This window comes from Rana temporaria, chromosome 4, assembly GCF_905171775.1.
Source record: "Rana temporaria chromosome 4, aRanTem1.1, whole genome shotgun sequence".
Classification (NCBI taxonomy): Eukaryota; Metazoa; Chordata; class Amphibia; order Anura; family Ranidae; genus Rana; species Rana temporaria.
The window spans coordinates 280,669,567-280,688,689 of record NC_053492.1 but is presented as its reverse complement, the minus strand read 5'-3'; the positions used below and the strand labels follow the sequence as shown (position 1 = coordinate 280,688,689).

Sequence of the window (19,123 nt, the reverse complement as noted above, 5' to 3'; positions counted from 1 at the left end):
AATTCTAGACTTTTCGTTCTCCCGGAGATGTTGTATTTACATACTGTGCATCTCTTACATGGGTGATATCCTACTAACTGATGAAAAAAAGTAGGGCGTGTTGGGGGATTGATGATGTTAGGGGCAATTTTGCTCTGGAGTGTCGGTGCACCCCTAAATACTACTTTTGCTCTTTCAGGTAGTACTGTCCCCAAAACACGATCATTTCTCAATATATCCCAATGTTTAGACACAATGGACTTAACCTGTTTATGTTGAATCGAAAATGATGTAAGTAGAGACCATTTAAAACTATCATCCTGCTCTCGTTTAGGTTTAACTTCTAGTAGAGAGCTCCTATCCGTCTCTAAAACGGTATGGAAATCCGATTCGACGGATATAGGATCATACCCTTTGTCGACAAACCTTTTTTTAAGAACATTTGCTTGCATGCAAAAGGTATCTGTATTAGAACAATTTCTACGTAACCTAAGAAATTGACTTTTAGGAATGGAATTGAGCCATGAGGGGTGATGGCAGCTATCAGTTGGTATAAAGCCATTACGATCGTTTTTTGAAAAAAGTCTTAAATTGAAATTGACTATTCACGATACTAATTTCCAAATCAAGAAATTGAATGGTTTCCTGACTAGCTGTGTATGTAAGAACAATTCCCCTATCATTACAATTCAAAAAGTTCATGAAGGTCTCAAGTGTTGCCATACTGCCACTCCACAGGAGGAGGATGTCGTCTATATACCTAGTCCACAACACCAAGGAACTGGTTTCATAGGAATAGACGACATCCTCCTCCCATTTGGCCATGAACAAGTTGGCAAGACTGGGGGCATATTTGGCCCCCATAGCAACACCACGTTGTTGGAGATAGAATTGGTCGTTAAACCAAAAATAACTGCGCTTGGTAGCGAACTCCAACAGCTCCATGATAAAATCTGTTTGAAAAGATGCCAAACTATGATCCTGTTTTAAAAAATGAGGTACGGCTTCAAAACCTCTGTCATGAGGGATACACGTATATAGTGAGGCTACATTGGCAGTAACCATAATGTAGTCACCCAACATGTCTACCGCCTCTGATTTCCGTATGGTCGCCCCCGTATCTCTCAAATAAGAAGGGGTACGTTGGACCAATGGCTGTAAAAAATTGTCAATGTAGCGACCGACTCTCGAGGTGACAGAGTCGATCCCACTGACAATTGGGCGACCGGGTGGATGAACAGGATCCTTATGTATCTTAGGTAAGTAATAAATGGTAGGTATCCTGGGCACTGTGGGAACCAAATAATTATTTTCTTTCAAATTTAAAATTTCCCTGTTAAAACCACTGTTAACCAAATTTTGCAACTCTGCTTTGAAACGGGGCGTTGGGTTAATAGGTAGTTTTTGATATGTGTTTGGCTCATTTAAGAGCCTGAGCATCTCAATTTCATAATCCGATGTGTCAAGGATGACCACACCTCCGCCCTTATCCGCAGGACGGATAATAATATCCTTATTTTGACATAAGGATTTTAAGCCAGCATTAGACACCGAGTGTTGATGAATACGTTTTTCTGGTATCTCTGCTAAATCCTTCAGGACGAGGTCCTTGAAAATGTTGACTGCAGCAGCAGATGGAACAGATGGGTTAAACAATGAGGGGTTTGATAACCCTGTTTTAGGTGAAACTGTCCTATAAACCAAGCAGCACAAATCATAATGAGTCATTGTTCATTTTCAACTTGGTGACTATAGTGTGAGGCCTTTGGGTTGATGTCATTGTACAGTAACCAGAGGCAAGTTATGCATTTTACAGTTCTACACAGGCTCAGAACATACTACTGCATAATTTCCATTGCAGACACCCAATTAAATATAGCTCAGACTGGATCTATTAATTTTAAGGTTATCTGACAATATATTGATTAAACAACTTAACTTTTTTAGTATATTTAAAGAGAAAGAAAAATAGTTTATTCTGTTTTCAGCTAAAGGTTTTATGTGTGTTAGCACAAAAATCAAAGTTCTCAAAATGTACAGTTTTTCTTCTGCTCTTCCATGCCTTAGCGCAGGAAAGGAGCGAAAAACGTTTATTATCACAGGCCTTCTGATTTTACTGCTGCTGGGAAGACAGCAGAACAACTATTAATCTGGCTTGGCCAAGGATGAATTTATCTGCATGGTTGGTTATAAATGAGAAAAACAGACCTCTGTATGTGACATGAAATATGATTTTCTAGATGAGAATTCCCAGCTCAAGGTAAGAAAAAGTGAATTGGAAATGGTATACAGCTGTAATGCTGGTTAAATAAACCCTGTGTGGTTTTCGACCTGTGAATATACTACTCATAAATTGCACATTATAGTGTTTGCTTTAACTCTTCCTGGTATACTACTGCCTGGAGAGACATGTTAACATTTTTATTGAACTTACAGTACTCTATTCTAAAAGAACTGCAATTCCTATCTTTTTCAGCAAGAAACTGCATTTAGTCCAAATACAGACACAGTAGCTCACTGTACATTTGCACATATAAAATGATTACAATATTTGGGTATATCTGGATTGATGAAATGTTGAAGTTACTAGTAATTAGAGTTGAGCGAACCCGAACTGTAAAGTTCGGGTTCGGTACGGACTTTGGGTTTTTCCCGAACCTGGACCCGAACCCGAATAATTGGAAAAAGTTTGGGTCCGGGTTCAGAGTTCGGGAAAAAAAAATGCGCGGAGGTCCCCGCAAATTCAATAACCAGACCCTTTAGGTCTGGTATGGCTATTAAGTGGAACCCCGCTGTCAATTTAAAAAAAAATGACGTGCAACCGGTTCCCCCTAAATATCCATAACCAGACCCTTCAGGTCTGGTATGGATATTAAGGGGAACCCCGCCGTCAATTTAAAAAAAAATAACGTGCGGTTCCCCCTAAATATCCATAACCAGACCCGTTATCCAAGCACATTGACCTGGCCGGCCGCATAAAAGAGGGGGTACAGAGTGCGGCCCCCCTCTCCTGAACTGCACCAGGCCACATGCCCTCAACATTGGGAGGGTGATTTGGGTTGCCCCCCCAAAGCACCTTGCCCCTATGTTGATGGGGACAAGGGTCTCATCCCCACAACCCTTGCCCAGTGGTTGTGGGGGTATGCGGGCGGGAGGCTTATCAGAATCTGGAAGACCCCTTTAACAAAGGGTACCCCCATATCCTGACCCCCCCCTGTGTGAAATGGTAATGGGGTACACTGTACCCCTACCATTTCACGAAGGAAGTGTAAATTCTTGTAAAAAAAAACACACACCGTAGAATAAAGTCCTTTATTAATAAAAAAAAAAAGAAAAAAACTCCAGCGGTGATAATCCACTCGTTCCCGGCTTCCTGCTCCAACGTTGTCCTGATCCAGCGTCGGGTGTGGGTGATCTCCAGCGATGAGAAGATCCATCCATCCAGAGCGCAGCATCGCCGACCTCCTCTCACCGCTGGACACAGCCCAGCGAATGAAGCGCTGAAGCTGTGACATTACTTATATAGGGGAGGCAGGGCCACCCGTCACGTGACCCCGCACCCTCTGACGCACCCTCTGCTACGTCACTGGGGAAGCCCAGGAAGAGGGAAGACTGGGCTTACCCAGTGACGTAGCAGAGGGTGTGAGAAAAAATATATAATGTTTGGGGGTTCTAAGTAATTTTCTAGCAAAAAAAAAATGTTTTAAACTTGTAAACACTGAGTCTGAAAAACAGGCTAGGTCCTTAAGTGGTTAAATAAAATGCACAATAGTCCTTAAAGAAATACATTTGTAAAATGAAATCACCTACACTCAGGGGGTCATAAAAGACGCTCGATTGTTATACCGGAAGAGCGGGAGGGGATATCTCCTCCCGCTGCCTAACGCCGCTCTTACCGAGCCTCATGTCCCACCGGGAGACCCGATCTGAGATCCACCACTTCCGGGAGCTAGAGACAGACTGGCACAAATCCAGAAACGGCTTTGTTCCAGTCTCTTGCATGTAAACACGGAGGCGACGTCACAACATCACTTCTAGTTTACTCGGCTGCCTACGGCGCTGGTTGTAAAAAAAAATAGATAGACGTTTTTGGCAATCTGAATACTTTGAAGTGCAAAGGAGGGATTTGGGGTCTTTTAGACCCCCGATCCCTTCATAAAGAGTACCTGTCACCACCTATTACTGTCATAAGGGATGTTTACATTCCTTGTGACACCAATAAAAGTGATCTTTTTTCTTTTTTTTAAGACAATGTAAAAAAAATAAAAAATAATAAAAAATGTTTTTTAAAGCGCCTCTGTCCCCGCGAGCTCGCGCAGCAAAGAATACGTATACGTAAGTCGTGCCCGCATATGTAAACGGTGTTCAAATCACACATGTGAGGTATCGCTGCAATTGTCAGAGCCAGAGAAATAATTCTAGTACTAGACCTCCTCTGTAACTGACACAGCAGCCAATCTCCAGACTGTAGTTAAGTCATATATAGTGGAGTCCGGTTAGATAATTGATATTCAGGTATTAGTATGATGACTATAAGTTATGTTCTGCAGCAACACCCAAGTTCTCCAGAGAGTGCATTTTATTTGGCTTCCAACACAGAACAAAGTCCAAAGTCCACTGATGATACAAATCGAACAGAGTATATAATTCAGAGTCCCATCTTTTCCTAGATCAATTCTAGACCTGTGCCTTCATATTCATACAGAATATTCTGAGAGTCTCTTAGATAAATTCTAGACCTGTGCCATATTCATAGAGAATATTCTGAGAATGACTAGACGGATCTCCAGAATTGTATTGCCTATCCACTGAATAGCTGAGCAATTTGATTGGCCATCTTTGATCCACATCCTGTCTTTCAGAGTGACAGATAATTGACCCCAGCCGAAGACATGCCATAATTTTCATTCTAACAAGTCTCCCTTGATATGTGCAATTAGATTACAGATACCAAAAGTGGCCTGAGCACATCAGAGTCACTATCTGTCCCCTTTGATATGTGTCGTAAATCTTGTTTGGCCTCTAACCCCTTTGGTCAGCAAACACCCTTTGATGTGTAATCTTGAATGCCTGTATGTAACACATATATCATGCCATACATATGACACAATATATAAAATACATGGGCTAGTACAGAGGTATTAATAACGAGACCAAACAACAATTTGATACAACATTTTTTTATTTATCTTTGGTAAAATTGGCCACGGTGTCATCCATAAAATGTGGGGGCGGGGTTACAAAAATTTCTCAATAAATAAATTAAATTACAAAAGGCCAAATTGGCTAAACTTAAAACTTTAAAATCAAATTAATTGCTGTCCATCCAGCAAAAGCTGGACGACTACTCCCCCAATACGGACGACAACATGACTTATTATGACAAACTGACAGGGAAGGGTGGGCGGGCGGGCGTCGCTGCTCGTCAGGAGACGTGACTGAGCAAATCGCCTCAGCCGCTCCCCTATATAGGCTCGCCCAGCGCGGGAATTGCCTCACGCGAACGGACCTATCAGGGAAGGGGGCTGCCGCAACTAACCAATCAGGGGCTGTTACTACCCCAGAGCGCGGCAGCCCACTTCTCCCTCTGCGCTATCCCATGCAGGCTCAGCATATTGCCGTAGCCTTTCATGGGCTAGTACAGAGGTATTAATAACGAGACCAAACAACAATTTGATACAACATTTTTTTATTTATCTTTGGTAAAATTGGCCACGGTGTCATCCATAAAATGTGGGGGCGGGGTTACAAAAATTTCTCAATAAATAAATTAAATTACAAAAGGCCAAATTGGCTAAACTTAAAACTTTAAAATCAAATTAATTGCTGTCCATCCAGCAAAAGCTGGACGACTACTCCCCACCGGCCGGGGCCAACCGCGAAGCTGTTGGCCGAGGCCCCCCCACCACCGTGGCTGATTCGATCATGGACTGGATACCCATATTAAAAATGTCCAGGCCAATGCCTGACAGATGAATTTGGTCTTCCCGAAACAACCCGGGCAAAAAACCCTCTAACTCGAAATGACGAAAGGAAGAGCCACCAATTGAAGGCATAAAACCATGGATTGTCCTATTAAGACGTCTACGGATCCTATCTATGTAAAAAAGGGTGCCATGCGGCGACCATAACAGTCTGGGAACCATCTCAGAATATGCTAACACCGAACCCGGGAACATTTGAGCTATGGAATAGAGATCCTTTTTATCTCACATAACAAGTCCCATGTGTTGAACTTACCCAAGTCATTAGCCCCCGCGTGGATAACTATCACTTGGGGTTGAGGCCAGACAGAAGACAAATAAACTAGGTGGTCTTTTACATTGCACCACCGCATACCTCTAACACCTGACCATAAAATTAAAAATAAATCGGGATCAAGTCCCAGGTTAGCAGAGTATGATCTGGATCCGGAGTGCTTGTAAGCCCAGAACACGTAGGAGTGACCTATGACCCAAGCGATATTCCTGGATAAATCTGAAAGAAAATCATAAAGTTAGAAGACTGGGACGGACATATAACTTATATCTATTGCTGCCCCACCTTCCCACCTTTTTAACCCTACTCTCTGAAAAACCTAGGGAATCAGCTGTGGTGGCCGCGCCAATTCGGAGAGAATGGGAAGAAAAATGGTACCCAGATAAGTTCAAGCGCTTCAAACAGGAGGCCAGAACAGATGAGAACTGATACCTTGTTAAAGATGACAAGTCTTCATGGATAAAAAAGGAATCGATACTAAATGGTCTGACCAAAAGATAATTACGAACATGAAACACAGGACAGATAGCCTCGTTAGGAGAACTAGATAAGGAAAACCACTGACCAACCTGTGAGGACTTGGACCTGGACAAAAACAGACGAATAGAACCGTCGTCAAACTGGACATGAGAAAAACGGAGAAATGAACAAGAGTTTCTGTTTGCTGCTGTGAACTCGCCTAACCTGAGGGCTCCAAAGAATGCGATAGAAAAAGCAGCCTTGAAAAGAAAAGACTCGAAACTAGATGAGCAGACATCTTGAAGAATCCCCAGAAGGTCGATCAAAAGGGGGATAGATATGGGACGCCTATTATCCGTTGAGGGCCTAGACTTCTTAAGGCCCTTCAAAACTTGAGTGACCTGAAAGAAAGAAGTAAGAGCAGGAAGGCCTGCGAACTTAAGGAAAAAAGAAACTCCCGCCAAAATTTTACCTATGGAAGCCGGGGAAAGATTAGCTTGAATGAGAGAGGACAAAAAAGACAAAGCCACGTAAGAAGATACAGCTAGTGGATCCAAACCCAATGGTTGACAGAAAGAGCACCATTTGTGCCATGAAAGCCTATAATCCCTCCAGGTGTTTTCCGCTACTGAAGCCTTGAGATTCCGGAATATTATTCCCAAATTAAGCCCCAGAGGAAGTCTGGGCAAGGGGTGCCACGTTGATCCGCTGATGGCGCCAACTCTCGGAATCTCTTGAACTGTGAACGAGATAAAGAATCTGCTATGTTATTTTCTTTACCTGCAATATGCTCAGCTCTCAACCATATATTACAGTTCATACAATGTAGTACAAGGAAACGTAATAACCTCAGAACGGGATCAGATTTAGAAGACAGAGTATTGATGGCAAAAAAGACACCTTTATTATCTGTATGAACTAAAATTCTACGATTCCTAAAGATGTCTTCCCAAACAACCACCGACACTATCACTGGAAAAAGTTCTAACAGAACTAGATTTTGTAGTATCTCCTTCTGGAGCCAATCAGGGTGCCAGGACTGGGCGCACCAGCGCCCATCCAAGAAAGCCCCGAACCCAGAAGAGCCAGCTGCATCAGTGAAGAACTCCATCTGAGAACTATTAATAAAGTCTATTTGCCAGGCCGAGGAGCCATTAAACTCATTTAAAAAAGCATCCCAAATTCTTAGATCATCCTTGATGCTTTTTGAAATCCGGAAATGAGCGTAAGGGTTCACCATACCTTTTATGGCTAACGAGAACCTGCGCGAAAAAACCCTCGCCATAGGGATGACTCTGGCCGCAAAAGCAAAAAGCCCCAGCAAAGACTGTGCCTCCTTTAAGCACACCTTCTTACTTACAAGAAAAGTTGCAATCATAGACTTCATCTTATGTATCTTCTGCTGTGGCAATCTGAATTCCATTCGTTCAGAGTCAACCGTGATACCCAAAAATTCAATAACCGTGGTGGGAAAAACTGTCTTCTCCTGTGCCAGCGGCACTCCAAAGTCATGACAAACGTCAAAGAAAACCTGTAAAGATTCCATACACACTGATGACCCCCGGGGACCTAAAAACAAGAAGTCATCTAGATAATGTAGGATGAGGCCTTGAGGGATAATGACTGACACGACCCAATGTAAGAAGGAGGAAAAGGCCTCGAAATAAAAGCATGACAGCGAAAACCCCATTGGCATACATTTGTCGAAATAATATTGATTCAAAAATTGAAACCCCAATGAATTGAAACCTTGTGGATGCACGGGAAGAAGGCGGAAAGCCGACTTAATATCGGCCTTTGCTAGCACAGCCCCTTGTCCTGCCTGCCTCAAAAGACACAAAGCCTCATCAAATGAGGCGTAGCAGACCGGAGCCTCCACAGAGGCAACTTCGTCATTGAGTGACGAATGCGGGGGATAAGATAGGTGGTGGATCAGTCTGAACGCTCCCTCCTCTTTTTTGGATACAATGCCTAACGGGGACAACCGAAAACTAGCGAATGGCGGGTCATTAAAGGGACCAGCCACCCTACCCTCAGACAATTCTTTGTAAATTTTTTCAAGTACTAAGTTAGAGTGCATGGATACGGATACTAAATTTTTTACTGGTACACACCCTGAACCAGTAAAGGATGGCACTAAGAAACCATTAGCAAAACCTTCAGTTAGCAGAGCCGCCATCCTGAGGTCTGGATAGCGCTCGAGCCATGGGCGCATTCTTGCCAGGCTCACCGGAGTCGGGGCCTTTCCCATGTGTGTCCTTGGGTCCTGTATGAGAGGAACTTGCGGCAGCTTTACGAAAACATCTGCTCGCCGCGTGAGTACCACCACAATAAGAACACTCATGTCTGTATCTACAATTTAATAAGAATTTACATTGACCCTCATTAAATGCAAAGCATACACCCTTCCTGACAGGACTCTGACCATTAGGAGAGGGGCGAGGGGTGAACTGGGGTCTTGGTGGCAGCATAAGGTTTAACCATAAACCCACGTCCTTAGCCCCCCAATGCAACGAGGGGTGCACAGCTAGTTTTTGACGAAAATTCTCGTCATATGAGAACCATGCGGAGCCGCCAAAGTGGCGAAAGGCCTCCGCAATGATATCCAGGTGTTGGAATAAACCTGAACACTTCCCAGGGAAGCGCTCTCCCATAACTGCTGCATAAATACAGAATGCTTGCAGCCAGTTTTGAAAGGTCTTAGGAACCGCTCTCCTCCTATCCTCCTCCGTTCTTTCGCTGGACTGTCTGTCAGACTTAGCCAAGAACTCCTTGGAAGATGGCAAAAGTGATAATATGTCAAGATATTCACCCCTCCAAATTTTTTCTTTGACTGATTTAGACAGATGAAAACCCAGCGGGGATAAACTGCAAGGGAGGGGTTCCTTAAAGGAAGACTCGCTGACCATAGCAGCAGAGGCTCTGAGGGGTAAAGTATTATGTACAGAAGGACACCTCACATTCGATTTGATAGTAACATCTTTATCTAGCAGAGAGGGATGACCAGCCTCATGCCACACCACACCAATCTCCTCCATATCGATAGCATTATCGCTATTTCCAGCACCAGCCTCCTGTGCACTCTGACTCACTGTGCATGTCTGAGTACTCAGACTCTCACCTGGTTGTACATACATATTTACATTCTGTGAGGCAAAATCCGCACCATGACTATGTACCCCTTTGAACTGCTGCACAATGACAGATAAAGATTCAATCAGACTGGAAAATGCAGATAACTGGTTAACATTCCTGTACACAACTTCAGGTAAAACATGCTCACCTAAGTCCCCAGGAGGAGGGGAAGAGGCAGCGCTGCTCCCTTGCTGGCAAGAAGCACTTCTTGTTGCAGCTCCCTCAGCTTGAGGAGCTAAATTATTGCTTTTACATTTTTTCTTTCTCCCAGGCTGTTTCCTGGGGGCGCCCTCGTTCGTCTCTGGTACTGCAGCTGGGCTGGGAACGGACGAGGCAGAGCCACTCTCCTCTGACAAGCATCGCTTCAACCACTCCTCACCTCCCCTGCCCTCAGCCTTCTCCAGGAGTCTGCATAGGAGCTCCTCACGGCTGTCCGGAATACCGCGCTTCATCCTGAGAGAGAGAGGGAGAGGCGGGCGTCGCTGCTCGTCAGGAGACGTGACTGAGCAAATCGCCTCAGCCGCTCCCCTATATAGGCTCGCCCAGCGCGGGAATTACCTCACGCGAACGGACCTATCAGGGAAGGGGGCTGCCGCAACTAACCAATCAGGGGCTGTTACTACCCCAGAGCGCGGCAGCCCACTTCTCCCTCTGCGCTATCCCATGCAGGCTCAGCATATTGCCGTAGCCTTTCATACACATATATATTAATATTACAACACAGACAACGTCATATTGTGACGAAACGCGTAGGGTTTAGCTTGTGCCACTGACTTCATTACATTTTTCTCCTCTTTGGAGGCTGATGGGCACAGAAAACAGCGAGCAGCTGGAAGCCTGTGGAGACTCCGCAATCTCCATATTTGATCCATATCGTACACTGCGCGTGAAGATTTTACTCTTGTAAGTGCAAATCGTTAAGCTCATTAAATTCATTTTTTAGAAGTACAGTGAAACCGTTTTGAAAGACGAGACACTTTTTTTGCTTTGATATACGAGCGCTGTCTTGATATACAATCCTTTAAAAAAAAGAAATTATACTTACAATGTGAATGAGTCTGCTGCTCATTGATGTAAAGCTGCTGTGTATACATGTATGTACAGTGTAGCAGCTGGTGTACAGTATACAGAACAGCTTTGTATGTGGCCAGAGATTTGCGGGCGATGGTGGCTCCCAGCACTTCCTGGAGACACTCTGAGACACTCATAGACACTCTCAACAGGGGCGGGCATACCTGGAAGTGATGTAAACAGTTCCCGAGTTCTCTAGGAAGTGCTGTCAGCTGAACCTGTGGCCACATACAGCATTGTACTGTGCACCAGCGGCTTTACTGAACATACAGTACTGTATACAGAGCGGCTTTAAATAGATAAGCATCAACCTCTGGCCACATATGGAGCTTTATACTGTACACCAGCGGCTTTACTGTACATACAGTATACACAGCGGCTTTACTGTACATATACACAGCGGCTTTAAATAGGTGATCACCAGGCTTCTTTTTCTTTACCTTAAAACATTCCTTTTCTTTACCTTAAAATTTTCGCAACACAGAGGTACAGTACAGTACAGTATTTTAAAGTGCAGTTTAATTTGTTTTATGTTTACAGTACACTTTATACTGTATTTTTTTTTGCTGTAATAATTTGTATATGAATAAATAATTGAGGAACGAATCATCTGAGTTTCCATTATTTCCTATGGGGAACATTGCTTTGATATACGAGTGCTTTGGATTACAAGCATTCTCCTGGAACAAATTATGCTCATAATCCAAGGTTCCACTGTACTACACTCTATGGAAGCCTCTCTTGTTAATGTCTTTTGAGGGTTATAGCAGCTCCAGACATCTATAAAGGTTTTCGGGAGACTGATTTCCCTGGGCATGGTGAGACTGCGCTATGGTGGTCATTTGAGTTGGTAATGAGAATATTTACTCACTTGTGTGGTGTGAAGTACTTTGGATGAAGGATCTTTCTTCATGTTTCCTTGCAATCTTATTTCTGCACCGCATGAGAATTTATTGGTTAACTCTTTATTTCATGGACTTAAATCAGTTTGGGACTTTTTTTTTTTTTTTTTTTTTTGGTACTTTGTTTTTTCATCTCAGACATTTTTCATTAATACTGTGCATTTAAGAATTGAATATTTTCATCATGTTGTTTTTATTCATGTTATATTTCACAGACCTATTTTGGGACTATATCTTGGGACTTCACCAGTTTCACTGTTTTTTCTTTTTTTCATGATCACATTTAGAATATAGATTTTTTCTTTATATTTGCAATTTTATTGTTTTTAATATTTGCAATTGTCCTTTTTAGAATTCATTTGTCAATTTTATTTCATGAATTTATTTGGGTTTCAATTTCCAATTTCTTGGAATTTTTCATTTAGTTTTCCATCTTCAGAGTTTTTTCACCATTTTATTTTGAGAATTTTATTTTTATCTTTCAATTAATTGAGATTATAACATGTTTAGATTAGTAGCGCTGCGCCCTTATTCCAATAACTCAAACCTGATAACTGTAGAAAAAATGTAAGTGTTGCCTATGGAGATTTTTAGGTACCATAGTTTGTCGCCATTCCACGAGCGTGCACAATTTCAAAGCATGAAATGTTTGGTATCTATTTACTCAACATAACATCATCTTTAACATTATACAAAAACATTGGGCTAACTTTACTGTTTTGATGAAATTGTCTGTTTCCCCTAAAAAAAAAAGACCTCTGCACAAATACCATGTGACATAAAATATTGCAACAATCGCCATTTTATTCTCTAGATTCTCTGCTAAAATATATATATATATATATATATATATATATATATATATATATATATATATATATATATATATAGGCCTAGATTCACGTAGGGCGGCATAACGTTGTGCGGGCGTAGCGTATCTTATTTTCGCTACGCCGGCGCTACTTAGAGAGGCAAGTGCTGTATTCACAAAGCACTTGCGTCCTAAGTTACGGCGGCGTAGCGTAAATCGGCCGGCGTAATCGAGCGTAATTCAAAGTAGGCAGGTAGTGGGCGTGTTGTATTTAAATTAAGCGTGACCCCATGTAGATGCATGGCTGAACGAACGGCGCATGCGCGCGCATGCTCAGTATCACATCGCATTTACGCCCAAAGATACGCAGGCTCTATGCCTGTGAGGTGAATGTAACCTACGCACAGCCCCATTCACGTACTACTTACGTAAACGACGTAAAAAGATACGCTTGTTCCGACGTCCATACCTTGCATGGACTGCGCCACCTAGAGACCAGCTTTATCTTTACGCCGGCGTATGTCTTACGTAAACGGCATAACTAATTGCGACGGGCATACGTACGTTCGTGAATAGGCGTATCTTGCTCATTTACATATTCAACGTGGAAATCAACGGAAGCGCCAGATAGCGGCCAGCGTAAATATGCACCCCAAGATACGATGGCGTAGGAGAATTTTGCCGCTCGTATCTTGGCCAAATCTATGCGTAACTGATTCTATGAATCAGGCGCATAGATACGACGGTGGCCATTCGGACTTACGACGGCGTATCTGGAGATACGCCGTCGTAAGTCTTTGAGAATCTGGGTCATAATGTTTGGGGATTTTAACTTGTAAGCAACACATGTCAAAAATAGGCTTAAAGCGGTAGTTCACCCACAATCCCTTGATTTTACCATCGAGACAGGCATTGTAGCGCGAGCTACAGTATGCCTGTCCCGATTTTTTTAACCCTGTACTCACCTTGTAGTCGTCCATCGTAGATTCCGGCTCCCGCGGGGAATGGGCGTGCCTATGGAGAGGGAGGATGATTGACGGCCGGCCCTGGCACGTCACTCTCCCCGAAGACAGCCGGAGTAGGTCTCGGCTCTTCACGGCGCCTGCGCACAGGCTATGCGCACGCGTCGTGAAGACCAAGCCTATTTCGGCTATTTCCGGAGAAGCGTGACGCGCCAGAGCCGGCCGTCAATCATCCTCCGTCTCCAGAGGCACGCCCATTCCCCGGTATCTTCGATGGACGACTACAAGGTGAGTACGGGGGTAAAAAATTCGGGACAGGCATACTGTAGCTCGCGCTACAATGCCTGATTTTAAGGTAAGATAAAATTTTTTTTTTTTTTTCCCGTCGATAGGGTGAACCCCCGCTTTAAGCATGAAAGAGATTTATACAATTAAATCTAGACATATACCGAAGTTTTTGGTTTTGTTTTATACTGTATGGTGTGGTTAGACAAATCTCCTACTGTGGCTATTCAATTTTGTCAGCTTTCTGATTAGATGTGGCCACTTTTTGTCTGACCCTTTTTAATTGAGGAAAGTTTAACAAATTAAAGGAAACAATTGATTTAATAAGGGCAAATAGACTGTGCATTTTTCAAGCGCAGTTGCTCGAAAGTTTAGTAAATAACCACTTGCCGACCAGCCGCCGTAACGGCGGCAGGTCGGCTCCCCTGCGCGAGAGCACGTAATATAACGTTGGCTCTCGCGCAGGCCACTAGGGGCGCGCGCGCCCCCCGCTCGCCCCCGACTCCCGTTGCAATTTTTTTTATGAAAAACATGTAGAAGAATACGTATCGGCCTAAACTGAGGAAAAAAAATGCTCTATTTGTGCTGAAAAAAGGACGCCAATTTTGTTTGGGAGCCATGTCGCACGACCGCGCAATTGTCAGTTAAATCGACGCAGTGCCGAATCGCAAAAAGTGCTCTGGTCTTTGACCAGCAATATGGTCCGGGGGTTAAGCTCTGCTGACATCATCCAATCATGTGCAAGCAGAAATTCTTCTTTTTACTTTCCTCATATGTGAGTGAGTGAGTGAGTGAGTAACTTGTATAGCGCTACAAATGCCAACTAAATTGCCACAAGGCACTGTAGCCAATATGATCGTCCAAACAAGCTTCAGAATTGTGTGATTGAGTAATCTTTGCAAAGTGAAGTTTCACCTCATTTACTAAGATCTGGAGTAACTGCACTTGCAGAGTGCAACAGTCTTTTTTTACTTTAGTAAATCATCCCTGTTGCATTTCAAGGGCAGAGTAGACTTAGCGCATTCAGGTATTAATCATTCTGACAGTTTGTACAAGCAGACGGCAATGCATAGAGACTGTTTGAATTTGCACTAAAATATCCAATCATCACCACCACCAAGATGCAGTTACCAAAATGTATTGATAGAGCTTCAGTTTTCCTTAAAATAATATAAAATACACTAATAATGCAGATTTGTGGTAATTGATAGATCATTAAATGTACCTTATAAATACAAGCAATGTAAGTGTCTGAATTTGACCTGGTATCTTTCTGTATACAGCAAAGATCAGACTGGGAGAGGGAAAATCAGAACCCTTTAAGGAGTAATTTTTCTTTTATACAGTTAATGTGTTAACAAGGATCATGCTGCTAGGTGATTAGAGTAGAATGACAGAAAGATGAATTTATCAGTCTGCTACTCTTCTTTCACTATTTAGTAGATATGTGCACACTGAAATATTTTGTTTCGGAATTTCGTTACTTCTAAAATTCATTTTTATTTATTCTGTTTCGTAAAAAAAAATGCATTAGTCCGAAAATCCGAATTAATTAAGGTCGAATCTGTCATTGAAGGCTTATGGGGCCAGATTCTCAAAAGAGAAATGCCGGCGTATCTCCTGATACGCCGTCGTATCTTTGAGTCTGCCCGTCGTATCTATGCGCCTGATTCATAGAATCAGTTACGCATAGATAAGCATTAGATCCGACAGGCGTAAGGCTCTTACGCTGTCGGATCTTAAATGCAATTTTTTTTTTTGCCACTAGGTGTCGCTGACGTTGTTTTTCCCGTTGAGTATGCAAATTAGCAAACTACGCAAATTCCTGAACGTATGCGCGGTCGACGCAGTGAAGTTACAATGTTTACGTTAGATTTGCGACACGTAAAGTTGCCCCTGGGTATATGAGGCGCAGTCAATGTTAAGTATGGCCGTCGTTCCCACGTCGAAATTTTAAAATGTACGTCGTTTTTGTAAGTCGTCCGTGAATAGGGCTGGACACCTTTTACGTTCACGTCGAAACCAATGACGTCCTTGCGACGTCATTTAGCACAATGCATGTCGGGAAATTTTAGGGAAGGCGTATGCGCAGTACGTTTGGCGCGGGTACGCGCCTAATTTAAATGATCCACGCCCCCTACCCGGATCATTTGAATTAGGCGGGCTTGTGCCGGGGGATTTACGCTACGCCGCGCAACTTTACAGGCAAGTGCTTTTAAATCAAGCACTTTCTCGTAAAACTTGCGGCAGCGTAACGTAAATGAGATACGTTACGCCGCCGCAGAGATGCGGCGATCTACGAGAATCTGGCCCTTTGTGTCTGTCAAATGTTTTAAGAAGACTCGACAGAGCAGCTAAACTGTACGTCGCCGCAATTGTACATTTCCGGTCGAATGTTCCACCTACAAGCTATAGAAAAATTCTAATGTTGTATGACACTAGTAATAATTATATTTATCAATTACTATTACTAGTCAACCAACATTCTAATTCTTCTATAGCCTACGGACCGAGCATTTGACCGGAAATGTACGATTTTGGCGTCGTACAGTTTAGCTGCTTGTCGAATCTTCTTAGAACTTTCGACAGACACCATAAGCCTTCACTGACAGATTTGATGTTTGTATGTTTTTCGCTGCTTCGTCAAATCTTCGTTATTAATATCGGATGGTCTACCCCAACACTGTCTCTATGATGTCGAATCTTTTCTCTCTATGTCAAATCTTTCCTCTTTGTAGAATAATCTTGGACTAATAGAGTTAAGGTTAGGCACATTCGACTGCAGATTCGATTGACACAGATTGATATTGTCAGCATCATGTCGAATCTCCTATCTATTTCGAACTGTTGTAGCAACGAAAACGGAAATAGAGCATTTCTTATGTCGGATCTTTCAGATTTCGGATTTTGCGCGTTCGTTTTCTTTTGTTAAAACGATAAAGAAAATACCCGAAATTCGGACAAAAATGCATTCGGACGAAACAAATGCACATGTCTACTATTTAGTCACGGGCTGGGGAGGGATAAGAGCTGTACAAGATACATAACTGCAGCAGATGAAAAATCAGGACAGATTCCCTGCCACACAGGACTGCCTTGTAAGAAAAAAAAAAAACGTGCTGGCTTTCCTGCTTTTAAGTGTTACACAATGGATGAATTTTAAGACTTTATCTCACAATGCAAATTTACAGATAGATTTTTCTAAACAAGTGAAAACTATTCACTTAAGAAAAGTGAATGTTTACTGATTATGTAAGTAAAACTGCTTTTATGTCAATCATTCAATCACATACAAGATCCTTTCTTAAAATTCCTGTTACACATTGAGTTTTGTATTCAACGTGATCTTGATTTTAATTTCTAAGTAAAGTGCATTTCAGTGTCTAAAACATCAACATTGTACAAAAAAACGTAAATAACATACAGTATTTCTGTGGAAATACAGTTTATCTTTTATATATACATATATATATATATATAATATATTTGTCTATTTCAAAAGAAAATGTTGCCTATATACATGTTTTAATGACTAATTCTGTTTATTTATTTGTCACAGCTGGTCGGTTGCCAATAACCCCTGCAATAACACCGGGAAAAGCAGCCCCACCTTCTTTGCCTCCCAAAAAAGGTATTGATTTATGAAAAAAAAAATGCTTTATTTGTTATATATTTATTTATGCAGAAGAGTATGTTTGTCACATGCCAGGACACTTATACAGGAGTATTTCTCTATTTGCAATTTTTTTTGTATGTATTACATTTTTTACCTGCTATTATTAAACACTTACTTTTTCTGTTAAATGCTGAAATAGTGTTGTAGTTAGAGCAGATGAGCCCATACTGCTGTGTATGTTACCATAGAAAATTACTGTTGTTGCTATTTTTTGTATTCTTTTTTATATCCTGAAAAGAAAAACTTAATAAAAATATTGAAACTGAAATTAGAGCAGATATATTTTGTGGGTTTAACGGACAGTCCCTGAAGGGGTTCTTTTGAAAATGTGACTATTTGGTCTAAGGAATGGCTATGCATTGTTTACTATATTGTTTCTACTGAAAGCCATACTGTATGTTGTACATGTCTGGACGCTTAAATAATGCAATAGATGTGATTTTATTTTTGTGACAGTCTGTAAAAGCAGGAGTTAACCCAGGGTAATATCAAGCTCTTCTAAGCATCTCAAGTGAGCCTCTGTTGTCGCCTACAGAGCTTTTCTCATATCTTGCGCGATATATAACTTCATAGAAAAGGGAAGAAGCCTTGCACTATATGTGTTCCATATCCAAATTATTAGGAAGAAAGATTGCAGCAGGGTCCCAATATTAAAAAATTACTAGTGGTGGTTGAGAAATTTCCTAGCACTCTATTGTGCTCACACAAGAACTCTAGGCTCCAAGGAGTTCAGGACTCTCTGTTTTATTCTCAAAGTTACAGTATAACCATACGGGTTATCGTAAAAAGGAAAACAAAAAAGAAAAAACATTCAACTCTAATCTGTGTGTTGCACAGTAAAATCTTCCTAAAACCAAAGATAAACTCATGCCACATTCTGTCACAGATGCCAAAAATAGGAAGATTGTTCCTGGGCAGTGATTTGAACCATGCAAATCATTCCTTTATGCCCCAAACAATTGAATCCACATCTAGAACCACTGCTGTAGTGCATACAAAAAGCCTAATAATATGTAGCCATTTATTCTGAAAAATAATAAAGCTGTTGAAGGTCTTTATCCCATAGTCAGTGGAATATATGCAATATCATGGTTTTAACAAGGATGGCTTGGGACCAAAGAAGGAAATATAAGCATACAGGTTATGGTGAGATGGGACATAAATTTGACCCACCCCCTCTAAAAATTGGCAATAATATGTAAAGAGGGAAATACTCATTTATGTCCATATGACTTTTTTTTTGTGTTTATTAGTTTTCATTCTGCTTCTGTGCTACCCGATCCCTCACTTCTGTGCCACCATTTTGAAAACGTATGTCATTATTCGCTCATACCAAAATAAGGAGCATGATGTCATAAGCCTTATCTTGCGCATGCGATGTGCAACATTACATGCATCTGTTGAAATAATCTGAGAGATCGCAAGATTTCAGAGGATGTTTTTTACAAGCAAATCGATGTAACGTCATGTGGCACATGCTTCAGAAGAGGTGCATTTCCCCAACGGCAATGAATTCAAGGACACAAGAAAGTGGTAACCATAAGAGGCAAATCTCTATTTTTTTTACATAGACAGTGTTAAGCAC

The 19,123-nt window shown here is 41.9% G+C and overlaps 1 protein-coding gene across 1 annotated transcript in view; it reads left to right on the top strand.

The window, feature by feature from the left end:
- Positions 1-19,123, top strand: part of LOC120935721 (titin-like) — a 433,372-nt gene that overhangs the window by 48,607 nt on the left and 365,642 nt on the right. The window contains exon 4 of the mRNA XM_040347780.1: positions 17,422-17,493. Within this exon, the coding sequence (XP_040203714.1) occupies positions 17,422-17,493 (72 nt within the window). The remainder of the gene's footprint in view (positions 1-17,421; positions 17,494-19,123) is intronic.